The 23,064-nt window shown below is 39.4% G+C and overlaps 1 protein-coding gene across 8 annotated transcripts in view; it reads right to left on the bottom strand.

The window, feature by feature from the left end:
• Window positions 1-23,064, bottom strand: part of tmcc2 (transmembrane and coiled-coil domain family 2) — a 115,588-nt gene that overhangs the window by 25,240 nt on the left and 67,284 nt on the right. The window contains exons 2-3 of one of the 8 annotated variants that reach the window (XR_010005489.1): window positions 22,124-22,241; window positions 16,954-17,024 (exon numbers count right to left, since the gene is read on the bottom strand). The exons of 4 other annotated variants lie outside the window; for them this stretch is intronic. Coding sequence is in view for 3 of the 4 variants with exons in the window: in XM_008109613.3 (XP_008107820.1) it covers window positions 7,892-7,972 (81 nt within the window). In the remaining variant the exon portion in view is untranslated. Of the gene's footprint in view, window positions 1-7,891; window positions 8,172-14,707; window positions 15,590-16,953; window positions 17,025-22,123; window positions 22,242-23,064 lie in introns of those variants that run through there. 3 more of the 8 variants (XM_008109613.3, XM_008109616.3, XM_062978567.1) reach the window with 3 other exon arrangements.

The raw sequence follows: 23,064 nt of genomic DNA, 5'->3' as shown, positions 1-23,064 counted from the left end.
GAAAAGTTGGTTGATTGTCAGCAATTTGCATGTGTGTGTCAAAGGGTTGGAGGATTGCTGCCAATGCATCATGAGGCAGAAAGTAGCATAGAGCCCTTTGTTTTTGAGAAGAGTTGCAGCTAACCTTCAGTACAGCAGTGAGAGGAATGCTGAGACAGCTCTTTTAACTGTCTTAATCCTAGAAGGTACTAAGAGCCTTCAACATCCATTAACATCAGTGAGAAATATGAATATTCTCAGCACTTTCAGATGCTTGTATAAACACCCCTGGGCAAAGTAATCTGTACAGGCCAGGAGAACCCTTTTTCTTTCATGTAACAAATGAGACCAAATCCTCATTTGGTTTGAGTGGGCTGAGCTCATGATGTAGGTCTCGGAAGCTTGATTTTTCCAGGGCAGGGCTGTGCCGTCGCGCCTGGGGCTGTAAACTCTTAGTGAAAGAGGCATGGACGTGACATCTTTCCCCAGGGGATTGCTTCTTGCCCTCCTTTAGGGAAACTGGAACTCCCAAGGACCAAAACACTGTAGTTAACTCAAAAACTGGGTTTCTTGTTCACAAAGGGGGTAAAAGAAAATATACATTACAGTCTTTGATTGTTTAAGTCCATGAAGCTTGTCCAGATCCCTCTTTCTCTGGCTGTGAATGCCGGAGCAAACTCAGCCTCAGTCCAATGACCTATATCTGAAGACAAGAGTCTTCCTCTGTTGCCAAAGGACTGATGTGAAGGCGCTTGAGACTCCTCAACGTTGTTCAGGTTGGCCCTGAACATGAAGTGTGAGTCCCAAGGGTAAGAACCTCAGAATTGGTGCTGAGAGGTAACTTTTGAAGGGCTTTTAGTGCCAAGTCTCTCTCTCACGTCCATCCGATAGAGAGCTTGCTGGTGGAATGAAAAGAGGAAACACTGTCCTACTCGGGGAAGAGGTGGAGCCAAACAGTTTTGCTGAGTGAGCAATATAACAGGTACAAACAACATTGATTGACAGATATAAATAACCAATCCAACTACATTTACAGGGTAAGGGCAAAATCAGGCATGATACAACAATTCAAATCTTGAAACTTATAGTTTGACATATAGATGGCGCCACTCGCGCCGTCACAAGGGCTGAGGATCCAAAACCGCATATAGCTATATAGACCTTCAGTGCTTTGGGCAAAGTTAAAGCCCATAAAGCTTATCTGCACAGTATGAAGAAAACTAATTTTATTCTGAACCAAGGAACACACAGCAGACGTACAAATGGTAGCAAACCTCACAGTTATGTAATCAAACTAAAGGGAATAGTAGTCAAACCTCAGCAAAATAATAGGATTTCATGGGATAAAGCTCTTTTAAATTCTTAAGGATGAGCTCTGACTGGATAGTAATCTTGGTTTTCTATCTGCAGCCAATAACAAAATAACTTTTATCAATATGCTCCCCAAAATGCTGGACCACAAGACCTTTCTAAATTAGAGAGAGATGAGTGCTGAAGAAATGCCAAGACAGACCTCACTGCCCCTCACAAAAGATTTCCCAAAGCATTTCAATGCTTCAGTAGCATTAAAGCAATTCCCTGATGAGAATACTTGGCATCTCAATTATAATAATCTAGACCACAATCCAGCACATAGACATTTAAAAACATTAATATCACTAATTCTAAGACTAATTGTAGTCATGTGATTCCATGATGAGGTAAATATTGACATAGCATTATGTTTCATGATATTGTGCAGGCATAAAACATACTGTCAGCCAAAGTAAATTTGAGCATTATTGGATAAATGAACAAGGATCCCTGAGGCTACGTGTCTACTCGGCAATAATACTTGCTGAAATGGAAGGTGGCAGGTTATATCTAAGCAAACATACAACCAACTTCTGGTTACATCCTGCCTGGATTACTGCAACGCGCTCTACGTGGGGCTGCCTTTGAAGACGGCCTGGAAGCTTCAATTAGTACAACGGGCGGCAGACAGATTAATAACTGGGGCCACTTACAGGGAGCGTACCACTCCTCTGTTGAGCCAGCTCCACTGGCTGCCGATATGCTACCAAGCCCAATTCAAAGTACTGGCCTACAAAGCCCTAAACGGTTCTGGTCCAACTTACCTGTCCAAATGTATCTCTCCCTACGAGCCTACGAGAACTTTAAGATCATCTGGGGAGGCCCTGCTCTCGATCCCACCCGCCTCACAAGTACGGTTGGTGGGGACGAGAGACAGGGCCTTCTCAGTGGTGGCTCCTCAGCTGTGGAACTCCCTCCCCGGTGACATTCGGCAGGCTCCATCCCTTTTGGGGTTCAGAAAGAAACTGAAGACCTGGCTATGCGCACAAGCGTTTAAAGAATAAGTTTCTACTGGCTTCGACTTGGTCTGGAATAAGGTTTTTGTACAAGGTCTGGTGGATGAATGGCATAAGCATTTTGCGCTGTTCTAAACTTTGTATATCGTATATTATAACTGTTTTAACTGTTTTAATGTACTATTTTTGTATTATGGTGTATCAGCATTAGTTGCCAGTTTTATAAGCCGCCCTGAGTCCCCTCGGGTGAGAAGGGCGGGGTAGAAATGATAGAAATAATAATAATAATAATAATAATAATAATAATAATAATAATAAATAATTTGAGGATTATGTGAACTAGTGTTTCTGTGGCTTATGAATGTGTGTTTTCTTGCTTATTCACAGAAACTATTCTCCTTGTGTTCATATCTCACCAACAAGATCCTGAAATAGCTCACAGGCAAGCACTAAAAAAGCAGTAAAAATAATAATAGAATTCAAAATACTGTATTTCATAATAGTCACACTTTCCCCTCATTTTTCTGAGAAAAAAGTGAGTGTGACTATTATGCAAGGAATTCTTTTTGCAGCTATGGGGTTTTCCTCATCTACCAGCCAAAGGAAACCCCATAGTTGCAGAGCCAACTGCAAGCCAGTTGGCAAAAACTTCAAGAACTCCCTTGGCTGCCGCCAGCCAAGGGAGGTCCTGTAACTCTTGCCAACAGGTGTGTAGGTCGGTGAAACTTATGGAGGGATGCCTTGGCAATGTAGCCCTTGGGAGGAGAGAGGCAACTGGGCAGGTGTGCCCCTTACATAATAGTCACACCCATGAATTAAGGGTGCAACTATTATGCGAGGAATCCTGAAATATCAAAACCTGGATCCAAAAAAAGTAGTTGTGACTATTATGCAATGGTAACTATTATGAGATGAAATACAGTAGAGTCTCACTTATCCAAGCTAAACGGGCCGGCAGAAGCTTGGATAAGCGAATAACTTGGATAATAAGGAGAGATTAAGGAAAAGCCTATTAAACATCAAATTAGGTTATGATTTTACAAATTAAGCACCAAAACATCATGTCAGACAACAAATTTGACAGAAAAAGTAGTTCAATACACAGTAATGTTACGTTGTAATTACTGTATTTACGAATTTAGCACCAAAATATCATGATATATTGAAAACATTGACTACAAAAATGGCTTGGATTATCCAGAGGCTTGGATAAGTGAGGCTTGGATAAGTGAGACTCTACTGTATGTCTAAAAATTACAAGCACAGTAATTTATGAAATTCTTATATAGGGCAGGCTTCTAAAGGGTTCTGCTGATAAAACTGCATCCATTAGTAGAACCAGTTAATTAAAGTGACTCTTCCTTCTTTCTCCAACTGTTTTATATACTCTTAAAAACCTGTTGTATGGAACTGGAAAGTCCTCTTCAATAGGATTTTAGTTAGCACAGAGTTGGAGTAGGAGAGAGGGAAGAGAAGCAGTAGTTCAGGGGTGGAGGATATGAAGCTCTTCACATCAGTCTAAAACTGCATGGCAGCCTATAGACTATGGAAAATACACACATCCATGACTTTTATCCCTCTTTGTTATATCCTCTTAATACAAGGCATTGGTTCACAAAATCAAATACAGGCAAATATTTAAAAGATGCAAAGGAAATCTGTAACACCCTTGAGATAGAGAAAGAGAAAATTCTAGGATAAGCTTTTATAGAATCCAGTCCACTTAATCAGATGCAAGTAAACTGGAATTTACAAGTTTATGCTAGAAATTTATTTTTCTCAGTTAATCTCATGTTTTGAAGACTGTTATAGATTGTTTAAAATTATTTTCAGGTTATATGTATATGATGTATATGAAACACAAATAAATTTTGTGTTTAGACTTGAGTCTCAAGATTTGCATATATGTAAATACAGGTATTCCAAAATGCAAAAAAAGAAAAAGAAAAAAAAAGAACATCCAAACACTCCTGATTCCAAGTTTTTTACAAGAGATAATCTGTACGAGGAAAAATGTTGTTCCAGTTTTTTAAAATCCCTTAGTGGTTATAAGCAAATATTTTAAATGTCTTCGGGAACCCGCTTTGAAAAGAAACTGGAGGACATTCTGTGAGCATTGATCCCTGGTATGCCTTATGTGCTGTGGATCTTTGAATTCTTCTAGACTCCCACCTATCTAAAAAAATCTCCAGGATGCAACAGTACACAAAAGATCCTAGTTGAAAAGGGTGACCATCTCATAAATTATGGTCTTCACAACAGCAGTGACATATTGCAGGTTCAGACAACATAAAGGATTAGAGAGGAATAAGAAGGAATTTCACACATTTGCCATTTTTCCTACAGGGAGGTAGTTTCTTTCCAGCAGTATGGAAACTTGTAATTTCTGGCAACTGTATCTCAATCTGTACCTTCAGTTCAGTCATTATTTCCCAAGTCAGTCTAAAGTAGAATTCATCATTTTAAAATGCAAATTTTGATTTAATGTTAAGTATACAGCAATCTTAAAAGGAATCAAGCAATTTTACTGTTTTCATCAACAAAAATGGAAATCCAGTTGTCAGAAGTATTTAAAAATGGGCAAAGCTATTTTGTAATCATAGTAAACCTGAAATGGATTTGACAGAGGGATTAGCACATTTTTCTGCTCTTTTATGATTAAAAAACCCTTACAGGAATTGAAGTAAATTAAAAGTTCTATTTTTTTAAAAGTCACAGAGTACCTTTGATGACAATGGAGAAAAAATAGAATTCAACTTTATTTTCATGAAAGCAAATGGAGTTCTACAATAACTGTAAATACATACATGATAAGATCCACATCCAAACCAAAATGACAAAATAAACTGAGGTAAATGTTACCTGGCAGATCAGAGAATAAGCAATACAGATTTCTTATGCCCATTGCAGCATCAAAAGCAGAGAAATGCTATGCATTTTTCCACAAATCCAGAACTCTTTACAAGTTATAAATGATGGGAATGTATAAAAAGAAATTATAAGATTCCACTGCAGTGTATAGAGAACATTTTACACATAAAAGTTGGGACAAGTGTGGCCAATCAACATAGGAGTGTGGTAAAGGTGGCAAAAGGTATGAGGAAGAACAGACAAGCTAGGTGGAACTGCCACACTATGCTTTTGCCTGAGCCTATTGGAAAAGGAAAGATGCTGCCTTTTCCTCAATGACTTTATGGAGCACAAACTCAATTTTGCACTCAAACTGCAGCAATTCAAATAAACAAAGAAAAAAGGGAAAGTGGAAAAAGGAGAAAAAAACTGGGACATTTTAGAAGTAGCTGAAAAATGGGACAATACAAGACTAATTCAGACTGCTCTTGCCACATTAGGGCACTTGGAAAATAATGAATACAGATTCCCACTCTAGACACATATGATCTGGAAGAATCTGTTTGGTTTTTATGCAGGCGAGCTTTGTTTTCAGAATAAGGATAGGCAATCTGTCAGCTTCTAAATTCAGGGTAGAAACTATGTATGTGGTTCATAAACTATATGCACCTCTTAGCAAATGCTTTAAATTTTCAAATGCTATTCCATCTGTATCTTTGTAGGCTGGAGGTCCAGAAAGGTAGGTGTAACATTCCCAGCTTCTCCATAATAGACCAGAGAAGAAGTGCAACCCACAAACAACATGTGGCTCCCAGGGGCTAAAAGGATTTACCTCAAGAAGCTTCCAAATGATCCTAGAGAAGGGCATGGAGGACTTTTCTCCATGTTTAGGCTCAAAAGAGGTCTTTTTTCCTTAAAGGAAGCACCTAGAAGTTGAATGTTGGGTGTCTTGTTGAAAAAGTGGTATCTTTTGGGTCACATGGGAAAATTACCACCATCCGCCCTAAAAGGTGACAAAATAAGTCAAAATTGGGAATGCAGCCAAGAGGTGCAGCCTGCAAAAGTCCTCTGGTAATACTAATGTAGTTGCTAAACCCCCATTCATTGCCTAATGTTCTCAACCTGGGGTCCCCAGATGTTTATGGCCTACAACTCCCAGAAATCCCAGCCAGTTTACCAGCTGTTAGGATTTCTGGGAGTTGAAGGCCAAAAACATCTGGGGACCCCAAGTTGAGAATTACTGGCCTAGTGCCTACCTTTGCTCAATGTCCTTGTTTACCGTTTCCATCTTCATTGACCACTGGTTTTGCTGAACATGTTGCCTGTGACTTACAGGGTATATAGTCCAAACAGGACTATAAACAGACCTGACAAGTTGTCTTATATTGTCAAGCAACAGCCAGTCAGTCTTAAGGCAGCTTAACCCTAATATGAGCTCAACACAGTAACCTCTACTGTTGCAGACACAACTCGTATTGGTAGTGAAGCAACCTAACTATATTTAATCAAAATACAATTACAAAGTAATATTTGGGGGGGGGGGGGACGGGACCCACCCAGTCTTTCCTATCATGAATCCACATTGGAATGTATAAACTTTGAATAGCATAGGGAAGGGTTAACACCCCTGTGGTGTTTGTTTTGCTGTCTGTCCCCCTGTTAAGAAGGTCTCAACTCATTTTTTGTTCCTGTGACACAATTTCCCCCATGTTTCCCCATTCTTCTAAAATGCTTCACAGATGAACTAGCACAGATGACAGGCAGACGCCTGCTTGCGTCATATGAAGGGATCCATGTGACCGTCTATTAACTGTTTTAGACATGTGTGTGTGTGGGGGGGGGGGGGGGGAATCTTGCATGCAATGAAGCCCTAAAGCTCAGACAGTGTGGTTATGGCATGCTTTCCAGTTAAAAGAGAGGAGAACGCACAGGCTTGCTGAGAACACCGAAGTCTGTTACAAGGGGAAAAGATTAGCCAAAATCATCAGAGAGTCAGAAAATATAAGTGTCAAAACTAAGTTGACTTTCATTTTACACTACAATATATTCAGAAGTTTAAATAGTTCTGCCTGATTTTCAGACTTGCAAATGTAGCAGAGCCCCATCTGAGATGGACACATCTCAGACAAGTATTTGGACAAAAATGACAATGGCTTAGTTTAACCAGAGCCAGGCATGTAGCCGGGGAGGGGTGGGGGGTTTAGGGGCTTCACCCCCCCCCCCCCCCCGAAATTCTCAGCGTGGTCTGCGAGAAGGCCTTACATTTATTATTTAAACTGTTATGTTTATTCATATCATGATCTGATCACCTTGCTCAATATATCCCATATGTATGGGGGTATTGGGATAACGATACAAAAGGTTTGCTAGGGTAGATCCTCTCCCGCCCAGACTCAGCCCCTCCCCCCCTCCCGAACCAAAATCCTGGCTACGGGCCTGACCAGAGCAGTTACCAAACTGATATATAAAGGGTAATTAACTTAGGACCAAGATCACAGTCATGACAAATCCAAAGATCTGTATCTTCTAATCACAATCACACTTTTATTACTACTGGCTCCTCTGGTCTAAGAACTAGAATACTGGTTCATAATATTGAATAATGCTGTTCTGCAGAATCTTACGAATACAGTTGCACCAGCATTCCACTTAAAATGCACCAAAGCAATATACCAGCATTTGTCACTGAATAAACTACTGTTCCTGAAACACGTTGTTTTATCAAAGGAAGGGGGAAAGAGGGCTGTACTTACAAATACTCCCAGTAATGAATTGAGCAGCAATATCTTTTTCCCTGGACAGGAGTCAGGTTCAGAAGGGAGCATTTCTGGCATAAGGAGCACCTTTGGTAAGAATCCCCACTTGCAGCCTTTGCAGAGATAAAGTCACCTTCTTTTCCACCTGTCATGAATGGAGTTAAGGACTACAAGCCTGGATAGATGCGTGAGAGGAATACGATCCATTAAAAACAAAAGATGAAAACAGATGTGTTGAGGCTGCTCCTGCAGAACTGAGACTTCTCAACCAGGAGCCAAGTCCAATAAGCTCTGGCTAGTGTTGCAGAGAACAGTGTGAACCCAGAGGTACAGAGAACATGCAAAGCTCAGGAGGAAACTGTTTTGTCCCCTTGGCGCTTGCTTCCTTTCCCTTTTCTTGCACTTGCATTCAGTGAACTAATATCGCCAGTTGAGTTTCAGTTAACTGTTCATCTCCTCTTTGGAAACAGAGTATCAGACAAAAAACTGTGACACAAGAAGAGAGAAGCCTAGAGAGATCTTATAGAACATCCTGATACCATGTCTCTGTGCATCCATGGACAGCAAAATATGACTAACAATTAAAATTGCAAGCATTTTATTCAAGAACAAACCTTTTGGAGATCTCTGTAGTTTTATCCCAAGAGCTTGGGATAGGTCCCTGTCTCTGTTTCAGTGATAGTGGTAGGGCACTCCATTGGATGAGGACATAGGGAAAGGACCTTCTCTGTACTGCCAACCCAGTTGTGAAATACCCTCCGGTATTTCACAATACCATCAATTCTGCCAGCACCAAATAAAAATACATTTTTAATTAAAGCATTTAGGGTCCAGTTGATTTTATTCCATTTATATATGTGCTATGGTCAGTGTTATTTTAAATTACAGATTGAAAATCCCTTATCTGAAATGTGTGGGACCACATGTTTTTTATTTTTCTGGATTTTGAAATACAGTATTTGCATATCTTGGAGACAGAATTGAAGTTCAAACACACATTCATTATGTTTCATATAATAATATATTTTAATTATTTTGTGCATGAAACATAGCTTGAGTACACTGAACTATCAGAAAGCAAAGGTATCATTCTTTGAATCCCCCATATGGACAATTTTGGAGTATTTGGGGTATTGGAGTTATGGATAAGGCATGCTCAACTTGTACTTTAACCAGGTTTAAATTTGCCCAGTTTTAAGTGATAGATGGTTTAATGTGTTTTTAGTATTTAAAATTATTATTCTTTATTATTATCCTGAATTTATTGTAGAGCAAGGCACCCTAAAATCCTTACCTAGGACACATGTGTTTAAGATGGCAGACAGATGCACAAATAAGAGCTTCCTGCTTGAGAATGAAAAACTGTCTCAATATGTATCCCATTCTAAGATTCGATTCTAAGAGCAGTTCACATGAATATGAAGTGAATATGACACCCCATCATGCTTTGGTTTAAAAACAGACTAGCTCCTGTTCATGTACTCATTGGCAGCTTGAATACTCTTCTTCTTGTGTGCAGAAGCATATATCAACCAAAGAAAAATGATTATTCCTCCCTCTTAAGCTTTATGCCTAGGAACCAGTAGTATGCCTTTTTGCCTGTGAAATGAAGCCTGCAAGCTCCACATATATTTATAGGGGATAAATGTTCAACTGATCAACTATATAAAATTTCCAGCGGATTGTTTTACACTGTACTTGTTTGGGGAGCTTCACTCTTGCTGGATAATCTCTTGCCATCAAAATGCAAACTACAAAATGAAGAAGGCTTAGCTCAGCAGTTCATCAAGAAAAATAAAGTGACCTTAGGCAGGCTATTTTAATTAGTCTCTTTGTTTCTCATTAGCAAAATGGAACCAAGGTTTTCTTCCCATGACAATGGTGAAATATCGTTTTTGGTTGGCAGCCATACACCTCCAAGTTTCTACAGTGCAAGCATCGACACAAATAATGGTGGAGCAAACAAAGTAACAAAGAGCCAGGGTTCATTTAATTTTATTCCATGGCATATAATCATCAGCTTGGTATTTATTGTGTTTGTGCTGTCTGTATAGTTTCAAAATGGTTTCTTTTGTTGTTGCTTACATTCTGTGACTTTCAAATTCTTTGGCACCTCCCTCAAAAAGGCTTATTGATTGGGTTACTTTATTGAGCAAAACAAAATGGACATTTATGGGTCATTTTAATAAATAACCTGAGTGGCTGATGCCTCTTCCTGTGAATTCAAACAAAAGTGTATCAGCAGTTCATTATCAACATCAGAGTCCATTTAAGTGTGAGTGTATGGTTAACACAGAAAAAAGATATAATTCCTAAACTCTAGGATGACAAAACTGCTATTCATTCCTGCAAATGTACAACCCCTGATAGTCTAGCAAGCATGAAGGCTCCCTGATTGGGATTTAGGAGAAACCAATTTAAAACTTTTGCACCCTAGGGAAAATCCTGGAGGTGTCACCATCATGGCCGTGCTCGGCCCAGTTCTACTGGAAAAAACAGGGCATCCTTGGATCTGCAGGCAAATCAACAAACTCCTTTATACAGTACTTGCAGCAGGCTGAAATGACTACATACTCTTCCTGAAATGCTCATCTGCCTTTTTACTCTGATTATATCAGTCACACTGTTGGTCAGCTTCCTGTGGTTAGGAGCACATGAGATCATTGCTTGGCATGGGAAGTCAGCAATATAGCCTGCACAGACCATTACAGCCTCTGCCAGCCAGCAGACATGCTGATATTATGGAAATAAGAAATGCTGGACTACTCCAAGAACTGTCTGAATGTTATTAATCAAGCCTGATGTCCCTCAATCAACACATTGTCCATTTTACATTTTCTAAGGGGCCAAAAAACTACAGTTCCACCCTAATTCTCCTACTCCAATAATCAGAAAGTCAGCAATATCACAATGGCTAAAGTTCACTGTGTTCAATCCAAATACATTTTTTCAGGTTGAAGTTGAAATGTGTGTTTGTTTGAAGGAAAAACTGGCTGTGCCCAATACTGATTGACTGCTTCATGAAATGTTACTTTGAACACTCCCATCAATCTCCAAAGCAGTTGTGTATTGCTATTAGCAGAAGAGAAGCAAAGGTCTAGTTACAGATACACAACCTAGGAAAGCATTTCACTTCACTCATCACTTTCATGACTCTTGGCTATGAGTATGATTCCTGGCTCCCAGATGGAAATCCACTGGGTAACCTTAGACAAGTCACACCCTCAGACCCAGAAAACAGTAGTTTAATCTCAGCATTGCTATCAGTTGGAAATTATTTGAAGGGAATGTGTTGTCGAAGGCTTTCATGGCCGGGATCACAGGGTTGTTGTGTGTTTTCTGGGCTGTAGTGCCATGTTCCACATCTATGGCAAGCATCCTCAGAGGTTGTGAGGTATTGTGCTAATATTGTGAGGTATTCTGCTAATAGCAATACCTCACAACCTATGAGGATGCCTGCCATAGATGTGGGTGAAACGTCAGGAGATAATACTTCTGGAACATGGCCATACATGGCAAAACACACAACAGCCCCGATTTGAAGGGACACAACAACAAATGCATGTGCACACAAATAGGCCTTATGCACCTAACTAATCCTGATTTACAAAAAAGTGCTCTAGCCCGTCTTTAGGGTATAATCCCCTCTGCATACAAACACACACATTATATATATAAATGGAATACACATATGGAAAGCAGCATTTGGAGTCCCAGTCTAAAATTCAAGCCAAACTCAACATGATGGCTTTCAAATTCCCAAATAAGTTGCAAGAAATTCAGTGATGCAGCATAACCTACTCAGGTGTTGACCTAGAAACCTAAATGACAGCTCTGACAATGACTTGAATTATAGATTGTGAATCAAAGACATTTCCAAATGGGGTGCTCATAATTAAAAAGCATGTTTTACATGTTCCCAAAAAGTCATTTAGCCACAGACACACAACAAGGCCAGGGAGAAACATATAGCAGAACAAAAACATCCCAGTTCTGAGAATAAACACCAACTGAATGATTTCATATGCCTCCTACACAAGATCATACACTTATACAGTACATGTAACCAGCCTTGCAAATACATTAGCAGTATTTTTATTACTTCACCTGCACATACACAATACTTTATGAATTTGTAACCCATCCACAGCCAGGAAAGGTGTGTATGCAGTTTATACACAGCTCCCTATTTGTTCAGATGATGACAGATACCTCTTTACAAGCCTGCTTAGCCATCCAAACTGTCCTAACATAAAGGATAACTGATGTACATTAAGGATGATTATTCTTCAATAGAATTTTAGCTAATAAGAGAACAAAGCTGTTCCTGCCACAATCCTTAAATCCCCTGGGTTGGCCGTGAACCAATTCATGCAAAATCTTGAATTGGAGAAATGAATAATTAAACTGTCACTGGTGGTTAGCCTCTTCCTTCCTTCTTCTGGAAATCAAGCTTTTGATCAGTATACCCAAGAAAAGTCAGCACTGAGATTTCAGGTTTTAATCTATAATTCATCCATTTTCCTACCTCAGTCACATTTACCAATTCCAAATAGACAAGGCTACATGTAGGACAAAGATGAAAGGAGCAAAAGAAGGAAGAGTTCATTGGAATGTATTATTGTCCCAGAATTTTCCTTCCAAAATCTGTTGAGATACGTTTTCCTAAGCACTGTATTTCCTCTAGGAGCTGTCCCTTGGGTTTCATGGGAAACTAGTCTACTTTTTGCTATTCTTGACACTATGGAACTGCAAAGTATGATCAGAGCACTGAAAACCAATCAGGTTAATGGCTGTTATAAAATCATGGAGAAAATTATGTGGTCAGTCTTGCCCACATTTGATTTTTCTGAGTCGAAGGTAGTAAAAGATTGAAAGACAACATCATGCTCATGACATTTTTCACTACGGCCATATGCACAGGCCATCGACCATCTCTCCCCTCTGTCCTTCCATCAATATGAAAAGCAAAAATACAATGATCTCTGTTCATAACCCACTCACTCGCATATAAGACTGTTGCAATTTTGTCACCATTTGAATATCAACTGGTCTTCATATTCCTGTCCAATTGTCTCAGAGCCTTTCACATGCATTTGACTGAATATGAAAAACCCATATCAAATGTAGAACACATCCAACCTGAGAATCAAAGTCTGTTTATTTTTATTTGCTGGGTATTAGCCCAACACATTAGATAGTCTGAAACAAAGCCCTCCTTCCCCACCTTCATTCTACCATACAGAGACTATCATACAGAATTAGCGCATGCATATTACTTTAATAAAGGCAAAGGGACATCTTTGCTCAACACTCATGACTGAAGAATGTCAGCTTAGGAGCAATTGACACTCATAACTCTACCCTTCAACACTATGTCATTCCTCTCCAATTCCCAGTTCCTGCTGGCTGAGGTAGATTCTTCACTCTGTCTAATGGAGGAACTGGCTCTGACGTTACTGCTTTTAGTAGAAACAAATGACTAAAGGAAAATGTGTAAAAAATAACATCCTCTAACATTTGACTTTGTTCAGATTTTGAGGTTTTTAGAGATGACATCGCCTAATCATTTTAAGACTGTGAGATGGAACGTCCTGGGTTCAAATATCACACACTTGCTAGGTACATTGAGCAAGCTGTTCCAATTCACCATCTGCTCACTCTATGATGAGAATGTCAGACGTCTATCACAAAGGGTTACTGTGACAAGTACTGAAATATGGGTCTGTCTTGGATATATATTCACTATAAAAATGTCTTCCTATTCTTGTTGGGGTAAAGGCAGTCTTTACTGGTAAGTTTTACAGCTTTTTACCTATCGATGCATTTCTTTCTACTGATGATTATGCAACTTTTTGAATAAAATTACATAGAGGAGAAAAATATACTGTAGTAATAGACATGAAATATTTGAAAACTTCAATACTCCTATATAGCTGTTAGTTTGTATTATCAACAATAAAATTATTAAATGTAAAGCAAAATAATTTCCCTAAATCTATTGAATTGCCAATGTGTATAAAGAAATTCATTGACATTAAAGACTACTACCAATGTATTTTTCCTAACCCAGTCTTAGAAGGGATTAAGATATGGTAGATCTGATCTTACTATAGTGTGAAACAAAGAATTATCAGGGAGAAAACACAATTCTATAGTTTCATCCTTTGAATCCAGATAACTCTCCTGTTGGGCTCCCCATGTAATCAATATAATCAGGTTGGGTATCCTTCATCCAAAATGCTTAGACCAGAAACATTATGGATTTTGGATTGTTTCATATTTTGAAATACTCGCATTTGTAAAACTTGGAAATGGATTCCAAATCTAAACACAAAATGTATTGATTTAATATACACCTTACACACATAGCAAACTTACAATCAATGGCCAATGTTGCCTTCAAAGCATTGACATTGTATAGTTAAAGATGGCTTTAATTTGTACTGTAATCTTATGTTTATGTGTTTTTGATCTATGGTTTTTTAATGATTTTATGTTTTTAGTCATCTATTGTATTTTAACACTATGTTGCACCCCACTTCAAGCCTTGGGAAGTGGCAGATAAATTATAAACTGTATTATCATTATTAATATTATTGGAGTTTTTCTGTCTCTCAAATCCCAGATGTTAGTGAACCTCTCATTAACCATTTATCCAACTACTAACTTCTAAACATTATAAACAGCTAAATATCTTGGGATACACACTGGCACGCTGTTACAAATTTCCCCTGCCAGGAAGGGAGTAAAAGAAAACTCAGATTTAAGTTTCTATCTCCAAACTAAATAGAGAGATAATATAAAGGATACTTTCAGAGTTGATGAAGTCTTGATAATCAGGATTCTTAGTCCAAAAGTTCATCCATGTTTAGGTATTTCTGTTTGTCCTTCAAAATATCCCCTGGGGTAGTCTATTGCCTTCACCACTATCTCCTTTCGCAACTTCAAATCCTCTCTCTTCCAATTTACTCAGTCTGGTTTCTGTGTGGGGTTTGGAGAGTTTACTGTCCAGACCCCTAAGGCACTTTGTAATTCCCTGAACAGTTGTTGACTCTGACATGTTCTGAGTAACCTCATCTTTAAAAGGACATGGGGTAGCAAACGCCTGAAACCCTACACTGCCAGAAGCCAACTGCCACTGTGGAAGGAGCCACGGCTGCACCTACATCCCAGCCAAACCGAAAATGCCTTGTCAGAAGCAACAAATGCTGCCAGATCTTTTGAAATGACGAGACCGACTCTGAAGCACAGACAGCTCATTGAAAGCCACTAGGATTTTCAAGGCTATGAGGTACCTAGGAAACATATGGAACCAGTTCACAGTCTCTATTTTAACACACACACAGACCCCACAAACACTTCAGACTATCACATTAAAACCTAGCAGAAGTAAGGGAAAGGTCATGTTTCAGCAATCATGACAACAAAAACCTACACAATCCTTCACTGTCTTAGAAGACTAGTCTGGTTTCTGGGCTACGCAAGTGATCTGAAAAGAAAAGGCAGACATGTTTGGAGTCTAAGAGTTGCAGAAAGGAAGGTAACTGCATGTTAAAATTAAAAGCACACCTATTTAAAGACACAGAAGTTCTAGCATATCGGAGAATTTTGAGTGAAAATAGAAACCAGGTTCCCACTATGTCAATCAACCATAACATTTGACATTTTTGTTGTTCACATTCCAGGGTTCAAACTTCAGTTGAGCATTTAGAAATACAGTTTAATCATCCAAAGAAAAGGAGGCAGGCAAAGTTATCAAGGAAAAATGAACATAGCAAATGTGGGTTGTTGTATGTCTTTCGGGCTGTGTGGCCATGTTCCAGAAGTATTCTCTCCTGACGTTTCGCCCACATCTATGGCAGGCATCCTCAGAGGTTGTGCCTGCCATAGATGTGGGTGAAATGTCAGGAGAGAATACTTCTGGAACATGGCCACACAGCCTGAAAGACATACAACAACCTTGTGATCCCGGCCATGAAAGCCTTCGACAACACATAGCAAATATGAGTTGTAAGTGTGAACAATTTTCAATATCTCTGGAATGCTAGAAATGTAGGAACTGAAGGAAAATTTCTGGGGTGAAGCAGAATTTGTTGTCAAAAGCTTTCATGGCCAGAATCACGGGGTTGTTGTGTGTTTTCCGGACTGTATGGCCATGTTCCAGAACTTCTGGAACATGGCCATACAGTCCAGAAAACACACAACAATCCTGAAGCAGAATTCTTATTTGGAAAAGGCTATGTGTTCATAGTGCCACCACCGGCTACACTTCTGAGCAGATCTGTATGGCTACACCAGTGTAATTTCTATTCCACTGGCATAATAATATAATAATAACTTTATTCTTGTATGCCGCCCCACCTCCCTGAGGGGACTCGGGGCGGTTCACATGGGGACCAAGCCCAGCAATATACAGTAAAATACAATAGTATAAAATGCAATTCCAATTAAAACACCAAAAATATAAAACTCAGCATTCAGTAGGACCTTGGCCAGAGAGTCTGATGAAATGATTAGCAGCTGAGCAGGCAAATACATAATGACACAAAATATGGTTTAATACTACAAGCCACAAAGAACCCCGAAATCTGATTGCCATCTGCTGTTACCTATTTTAATCAGAAATGGGCTTGATGTCATCCATTCCAATAGGCTGCATTGAAAGGTTGGGAACCAAGACCAATCTACTGGGTCTGGTAAGAGATTGGAAACTTTGGATTCTTTCTTAACTTCAGTTGTTTCTAATCTAACCGGCCCATGTATGAAGCAGTGCTTTCTTTTTCTATTCTCTCTCCTATCAGTGGCTTTTCTTTTTTGCGGGAGGGCAAAGCTGCTCTTATCTTTGGAAGCTATTATAGGAGTGTTTTTTTAAAAAATGCTTCAAATAGATATATGAAAAAGGCAGACTTCTATTCACAACATTTCCATACGGGAAACCCAAAGGAAAACAGACATATAAATGCAGGTTGATTAGTCCCACAATTAATAAAACCCACTAATGAGCAATATAGTAAAACCTTTTCAACTGTGGTACCCATATCCATGGTGTCACCTACCTGCAACCACAGAAAAATGCTCTCTCTAGGAACCTGCTAGGGTCTCCAGGCACTTCTATAGCATATCTCCCCTGAAAATTACCACAGAGTTGAATTGGCAGAGGTAGGAATTAGACGTTCCTAAAGAGAATAACTTAGTCCTTCAACACGACTGTATGATATGCTGCGACTGGAATTAAGTTAATTTAATGATGTTCAGTTATATCTGCTGTATTACTTACACAGAGATTTGCAAGGGCATATAATCTTGGGCAGAATATGGGATAGAACAGTAAATGTTGGGAATTGTCAGGATCCAGGCTGCAGAGCACCAATAACCATGCACAGAGACCAGAATCTATCTAATATCTTTATTAAAGGAATATATAAAGTCACAGGAATAAGACTTTTTGTTGTGACTGGTGTGAAGCAGTGAGGCAGGCCAGAAGTCATTTTACACCTCTTGGACTGCATTTCAGCTCCTAACAAGTAGGATTTTTCCTAGTAGTTGGGAGTCCTTTGGGATATTGTCCCAGGGAACTCAGGTATGCAACCTATGTTGTTGTTGTTAACTGCTGTCTATTTCAAGTTATACAACCCTAGGAATAAGAGACCTTCATATTTACCAGTTGTAAAAAAAATAGCCAGATACCCCAAAATGTTGCTTGCATTCAACTCAGAACTTGACACCACATTCACTACTGATCTCAGCAAAGTGTCCAGTACACTGGGGCCTGGTGAATTTTAATGGGATCAGTTTCAGTTATTTCAGGCCTGATGATGTGGACAAGATGCTTGAAACAGTTTAGCTTGCCACATGTAAGCTTGACCCTTGCCCTTCTTGGCTGATAAAATCTAGGAGAGATAGTCTGACATGGTGAGTCTAAGGGGTGATGGAACGTAACCAGAGCAGGGTGACCAAAATGATCAAATGTCTGTAAACCATGCCTTATGAAGATGAAGCAGCTTATTTTCTACTAGGATATGGAGCAACAGATTCAAACCAGAAGCAAAGAGATTCTACCTACTCATTTGAAAGTGCTTCCTAACAGTCAAAAATTACACTATAGTGCGGTGGTTCTCAACCTGTGGGTCCCCAGATGTTTTGGCCTTCAACTCCCAGAAATCCTAACAGCTGGTAAACTGGCTGGGATTTTTGGGAGTTGTGGGCCAAAAAACCTGGGGAAACACAGATTGAGAATCACAGCTATAGTGTAATATGTTGCTTTTAAGTGTGGTAGAGTCTTCTTCTTTGGAGTTTTCTAAATAGAAGCTGGATGGGCATCTGTCACATGCACTTTGATTATGTATTCCTGCATGGCTGGAATTGGATTGGATAGCCCTTCTATGATTCTAATATGCTTTTAGCTCATTTAATCTGTTTTAATGTTATTTATGAGGCTCCCTAAGATCTCTAGATATAGGGTGGGATACACAAAAACAAATGGATAAATAATTGCATTGACCCTACCTAAACAGTGTAATTTTTTTTAAAAAAACTTGCAATAGAAAGAGTAATAAAGGATAAGGGGAATACTCACTGTTACAATAATTTCATGAATTTGTATTTTTATCACTGTTTTCTAGCCTGGTTTTTCTGTTCTTCTTTGCAAACTTTGTAAATAGATTTGGTTCACACAAACAAAGAATGCAACATGATCGTACTCTCTACTGCTTGAACCAACCAGAATAAAATACCATGCTTCACCCTGGAGGCAATATGATTGTATTTCATTGCTAGATGATGGGACACATGTATGTGGCAATCATCGTGTGCTTTTATGAAACATTCTGGAGAGAGGGCCTTAGATGGAATTCAGCCAGTTGTAATTCTCATGAGGTAACTGCTGATATCTCCTCCCCAGCCGCACTATCTAAATCTGTACCATTACCATCAAGCTACAGAAGCTCCAAAGAATTCAAAAGTGGTCCAGAGTCTGAAAGAGCTGTACTGCTGGTACTTCTAATGGCAGTACACAACAACAACAATTTATTGATTAGCCAGTTGGTCTTATCAAGCACAGACAATGCAAACATAAAATACAACATACATCTGGTTCACTTAAAATAAAATACAAATATACAGGCATTTGCCAGCTTGGTGCCAATGTAGCTTCGCCATAGATGTATGCATCAACTATCCTCATCTCCCCTACACTGCACCCCAATCTGATCTATGTACTCTGATCTCCTTTTAGCAGCTTTAAGCAAATACAGGGCCACTTTTGTTGTCACAATGGGGTTATAACCGGCCAATAAAAATGTAGTTTTGGCCGCTATGTCCCAGCTGGTTTTATTACAAATAAAAGGCCTTAAGTATTGTTTCCTTTCTTTTTCGTATAGGTTACAATTATGCAAAGTGTGGTTCAAATTTGCGACTTCAGGGGCGCCACAAATACATAATCTTTCTTCATATGGGATGTGGTTGAATCTGCCATATCACTCCATGGACTCCCTTTGTTCGAATCTTGCCCTGGTGAACATGATTCTTAGGTGTCTTGGCATATCTGCTTTTAGGTATAACGCCTGCTGGAAATTACGTTTAAAACGTCCTAACCACTTCAGAGATCCTGTGTTTGACAGGGTGGCTATGTCTTTCTGGGCTTCAATATCTAGGATCCTTTGGATTACTGTCCTTCTTTCAGCCTCCCTATTCTGGCCTAAGGAAGTAATTTGTAAACCACAGATGTGAAGATACCTAGTTAGTTGTTCTGCCCAGGAATCTTGGTTTAGGCCATTAGATTGTTCTAAGAAGCACAATTTTGGGAGTCTGTTATTTTCAAGATTTTTTATTTTAGCCCAGTAATTAAAGGCCCTGATTTTGGCAAGTCCTTCAATAGAATATATTTCTAACTCTGCTCTGACTGCAGCAGCGGTGGTCTTAGTGTCAACGCCAAGGATCTGTCTTAAAAATCTTGATTGTGTTTGTTCCAATATTGGTAGTCTGCTTAGGCCCCAGATTTCTGCTCCATATAATATTATGGGGAGGATTTTTGCTTTATAAACTTTGATTATTGGAGTTAAAGAGCCAGGATATCTGTGGGTTAGCAGAAGACTCTTTAAAGTATGGAGACAATGCTTTGAGCTAAGGAAAAGGCAGAGAGTGTGTGAGATATGGCTGCTGCTGTCATTGCTGCTGTCAAGTGAGTCAAGCTAAGCAACATGCAGGAAAATGAAATGTTTTAGAAGGACTAAAGTAGATGACACATAACATATCTGGATCAGAAAGAGCCCAAGACAATTTGCTGCCTGACACAGAGTAGCAAGCATTACTCCCACGCACACATATACATAAAAAGGGTCTGGTCAAACTAGAACATGAGTGGGCAAGCTTCGGCTCTCCAGATGTTTTGGACTTCAGCTCCCACAATTCCTAACAGTCAATAGGCTGTTAGGAATTGTGGGAGCTGAAGTCCAAAACACCTGGAGGGCCGAAGTTTGCCCACGGCTGCACTAGAATAATAGCACTATGATTCTACAGGTAACATCCTATAAAAGCTTGGGATTTGTAGCTTGATGGGACAAAGGGCTCTCTGGCAAATAAGTCTAAATGCTTCTTACTGAACTGCAAATCTCAAGATTCCATACATGGAACATTAACAGTTACAAGAAGAATAACAGGATAATAATGTGGTATTACAAATGGGGCCAAACTCTATGCTCACAGTACTCAAAGCCAGCCAAGTTATTTTGGCACAAGAAGTAGAAAATTCCGCAAGTTCCAGGCAATGAAAATATAACAGCAATACATTCAATAATAGTTTGCTAAGCCTTTATGAAAATCAGTATCTGAGGTCTGAGATAGTATAACCCCATCCTACCCCATCGCAGAGTCACCCATATTTAGATATACTGTACTGTAATTTTTTTTCTTTCTGTTAAAAATAAATAGCAATATAGTGGAGCGAGGGGAGGGACTCCATATAGAAACCATGGGTCCAGTGTTAGTTCTTCCCACCATTTGTTGTTGTCTGCCTTTGTTTCCGATTTTTTATTTCCAGTTTTTCTTTGATAAACAGATTCAAACAGGAATTAAAGAAATATTAGAGGAAGAATATATAATTCACTCTAAAAAATAACCGGTGGCAATGAAAGGGATAGAAAATAGTTTACCTGAATTATATGTTAAACTAGTTATATGTTAAACAATGCATAAATACCCTGAAGTCACCAGACCCCAATTGATCATGGAAGCTAAGCAGAGTCAGACCTGGTTAGCACTTGGATGGGAGATTGCTAACAAATACTAGGAACTGGCAAAACTTCTGACCATAAGACAACAGGAAACCTGAAAACACATATACACAGTCTTAGTACTGTGCTTCTCCTCCTACCATTCCATGAGAGAAGGGAAAGGATGTATGACAATAGAGGAACATGTTTAAAGAATCAAGACTATGACATGAAAAATTGCTGCACTTGCTAGGTGACATAAACCATGCTGCAGGTCCAGTTCCAGACTCTTTAGACTGTTTTCAAGGTGGGAAGGCTCAACATTGGCTGGCAAGTAATTATTAATGTTGATTACTTGCAGGTTATACAGCCAGTGTGGTTTAGTGGTTTCAGTGTTGGATTAGAATACTGAGAGACCGGGGTCATATCTCCAAACAGCCACTGGAATCCACTAGGTAATCTTGGAATAGTCACCCTCTCTCAGCCTCAGAGGAAGGCAAACTTCCTATTAACAAATCTTGCCAACAAAAGCCATGGTAGGCTTGCCATATGTCAGAAATCACCTGAAGTCATACACGAACAACTTGCAAATGTGTTTTTACAAAACAACTATAACACAATACATTGCATTAAAATTATAAAAATAATCATCATCATCCAACTGAAGTTAACAATCTTTGTATCATGAAGGCAATTGCAAAATAATAATTGTTTACTAAGTTCTGATTGAGAATTTCTGAAATGGTTCGTCGTTTTGGGAATCAAATTTTGCCAGATTGTTTTGGGAGCAAGCTAGTCTAATCTTACAGAATGCCCTATTCCCCTATTCTGGTCTTCATGGGGAGGAAAATAGATTGCCCAATCCCAATGACATCCTACACTGAAGTGGGCTGCTTTTCTAGAATTCAGGTTCCCCAAACTCCTCATAACTGCTACAATGGAATCTTCATATGCGAAAGTAGTATCCCACTAATTACAAGATGCTAAGGACAAACAATAAGGGATGACTATTACAAACCTGCCATTCTTGTGAGCTTCCCTTGGTTGTGTACTCTTGCATGGCACAGGGTTGGACTGGATGGCCCTTGTGGTCTCTTCCAGCTCTATGGTCCTATGACACTACACTTGAGCGATTCCTATAAGACAGAATGCTGAGCTAGAGACACAGAAAGGCTATTACGATTGTTTAAACTCCCTAAGTGTTCAAGCTGCCTTACAACTCCCATCAGTGATTTCAAGAGCTTCCTAGGATGCTGTAGCTGCAGCACGGTCTGCAGGTGGCATTGCATTATAATCCCCCTTCAGGCCCTCTTCATTTGAGCAGAAGCAAAAGGAAGGGATTTTTTTTAATTAAAAAAAATCTAGGACATGAAGCCAGAGCTCACTGGCTCTCTCCCATCAGAGCCAAGCAAATACTGTAAATAGATCAGCACAGCTGCTCTGCCTCCTCCACCCGCATGAGAGCACAGTCAGTCTCCTCACAGGTGCAGTCATCCTACACTCCCAGAGCACCCACATCACAGAGAGCATCACTCTTCCCACATGCTGTCTCAGTGGGCTGCAAAAAAACCAAAACAAAATGAAAGGCCATGGTGCCTCCATTTCAACCCACTAAGCATCCCAACATCTGTATATGCCCTGACAAATAATACTGGTCAAGCATTGTGCTTTCCAAGTGGCATGGACTCAATGAATTCATTTTGAATGTTTGTTTTTGTTCTAATTCTATTTTTTTTTTTAAATAAAAAAGCTCCTTCCACTCTCAAAACAACACACTGCTCAGCTTGGAATTCAACCAGCACATTTTACGCTAACCAGTTCTCAACTGATCACGATCGGCTACCTCTTTGTTCCACTTTTCAACTCCCTGCTCTATTGTTGTCTATCTCATCCCTGGTACACATTCCAAAGCTTGAACAATGCCCTTCAGTGACATCAGCTACAGCTCAGAGTGGAGGT

The sequence above is a fragment of the Anolis carolinensis genome, chromosome 4, assembly GCF_035594765.1.
Source record: "Anolis carolinensis isolate JA03-04 chromosome 4, rAnoCar3.1.pri, whole genome shotgun sequence".
NCBI lineage: Eukaryota > Metazoa > Chordata > Lepidosauria > Squamata > Dactyloidae > Anolis > Anolis carolinensis.
Note: the sequence above shows the minus strand (reverse complement) of the source record. Positions and strands in the feature narration are given on the sequence as shown.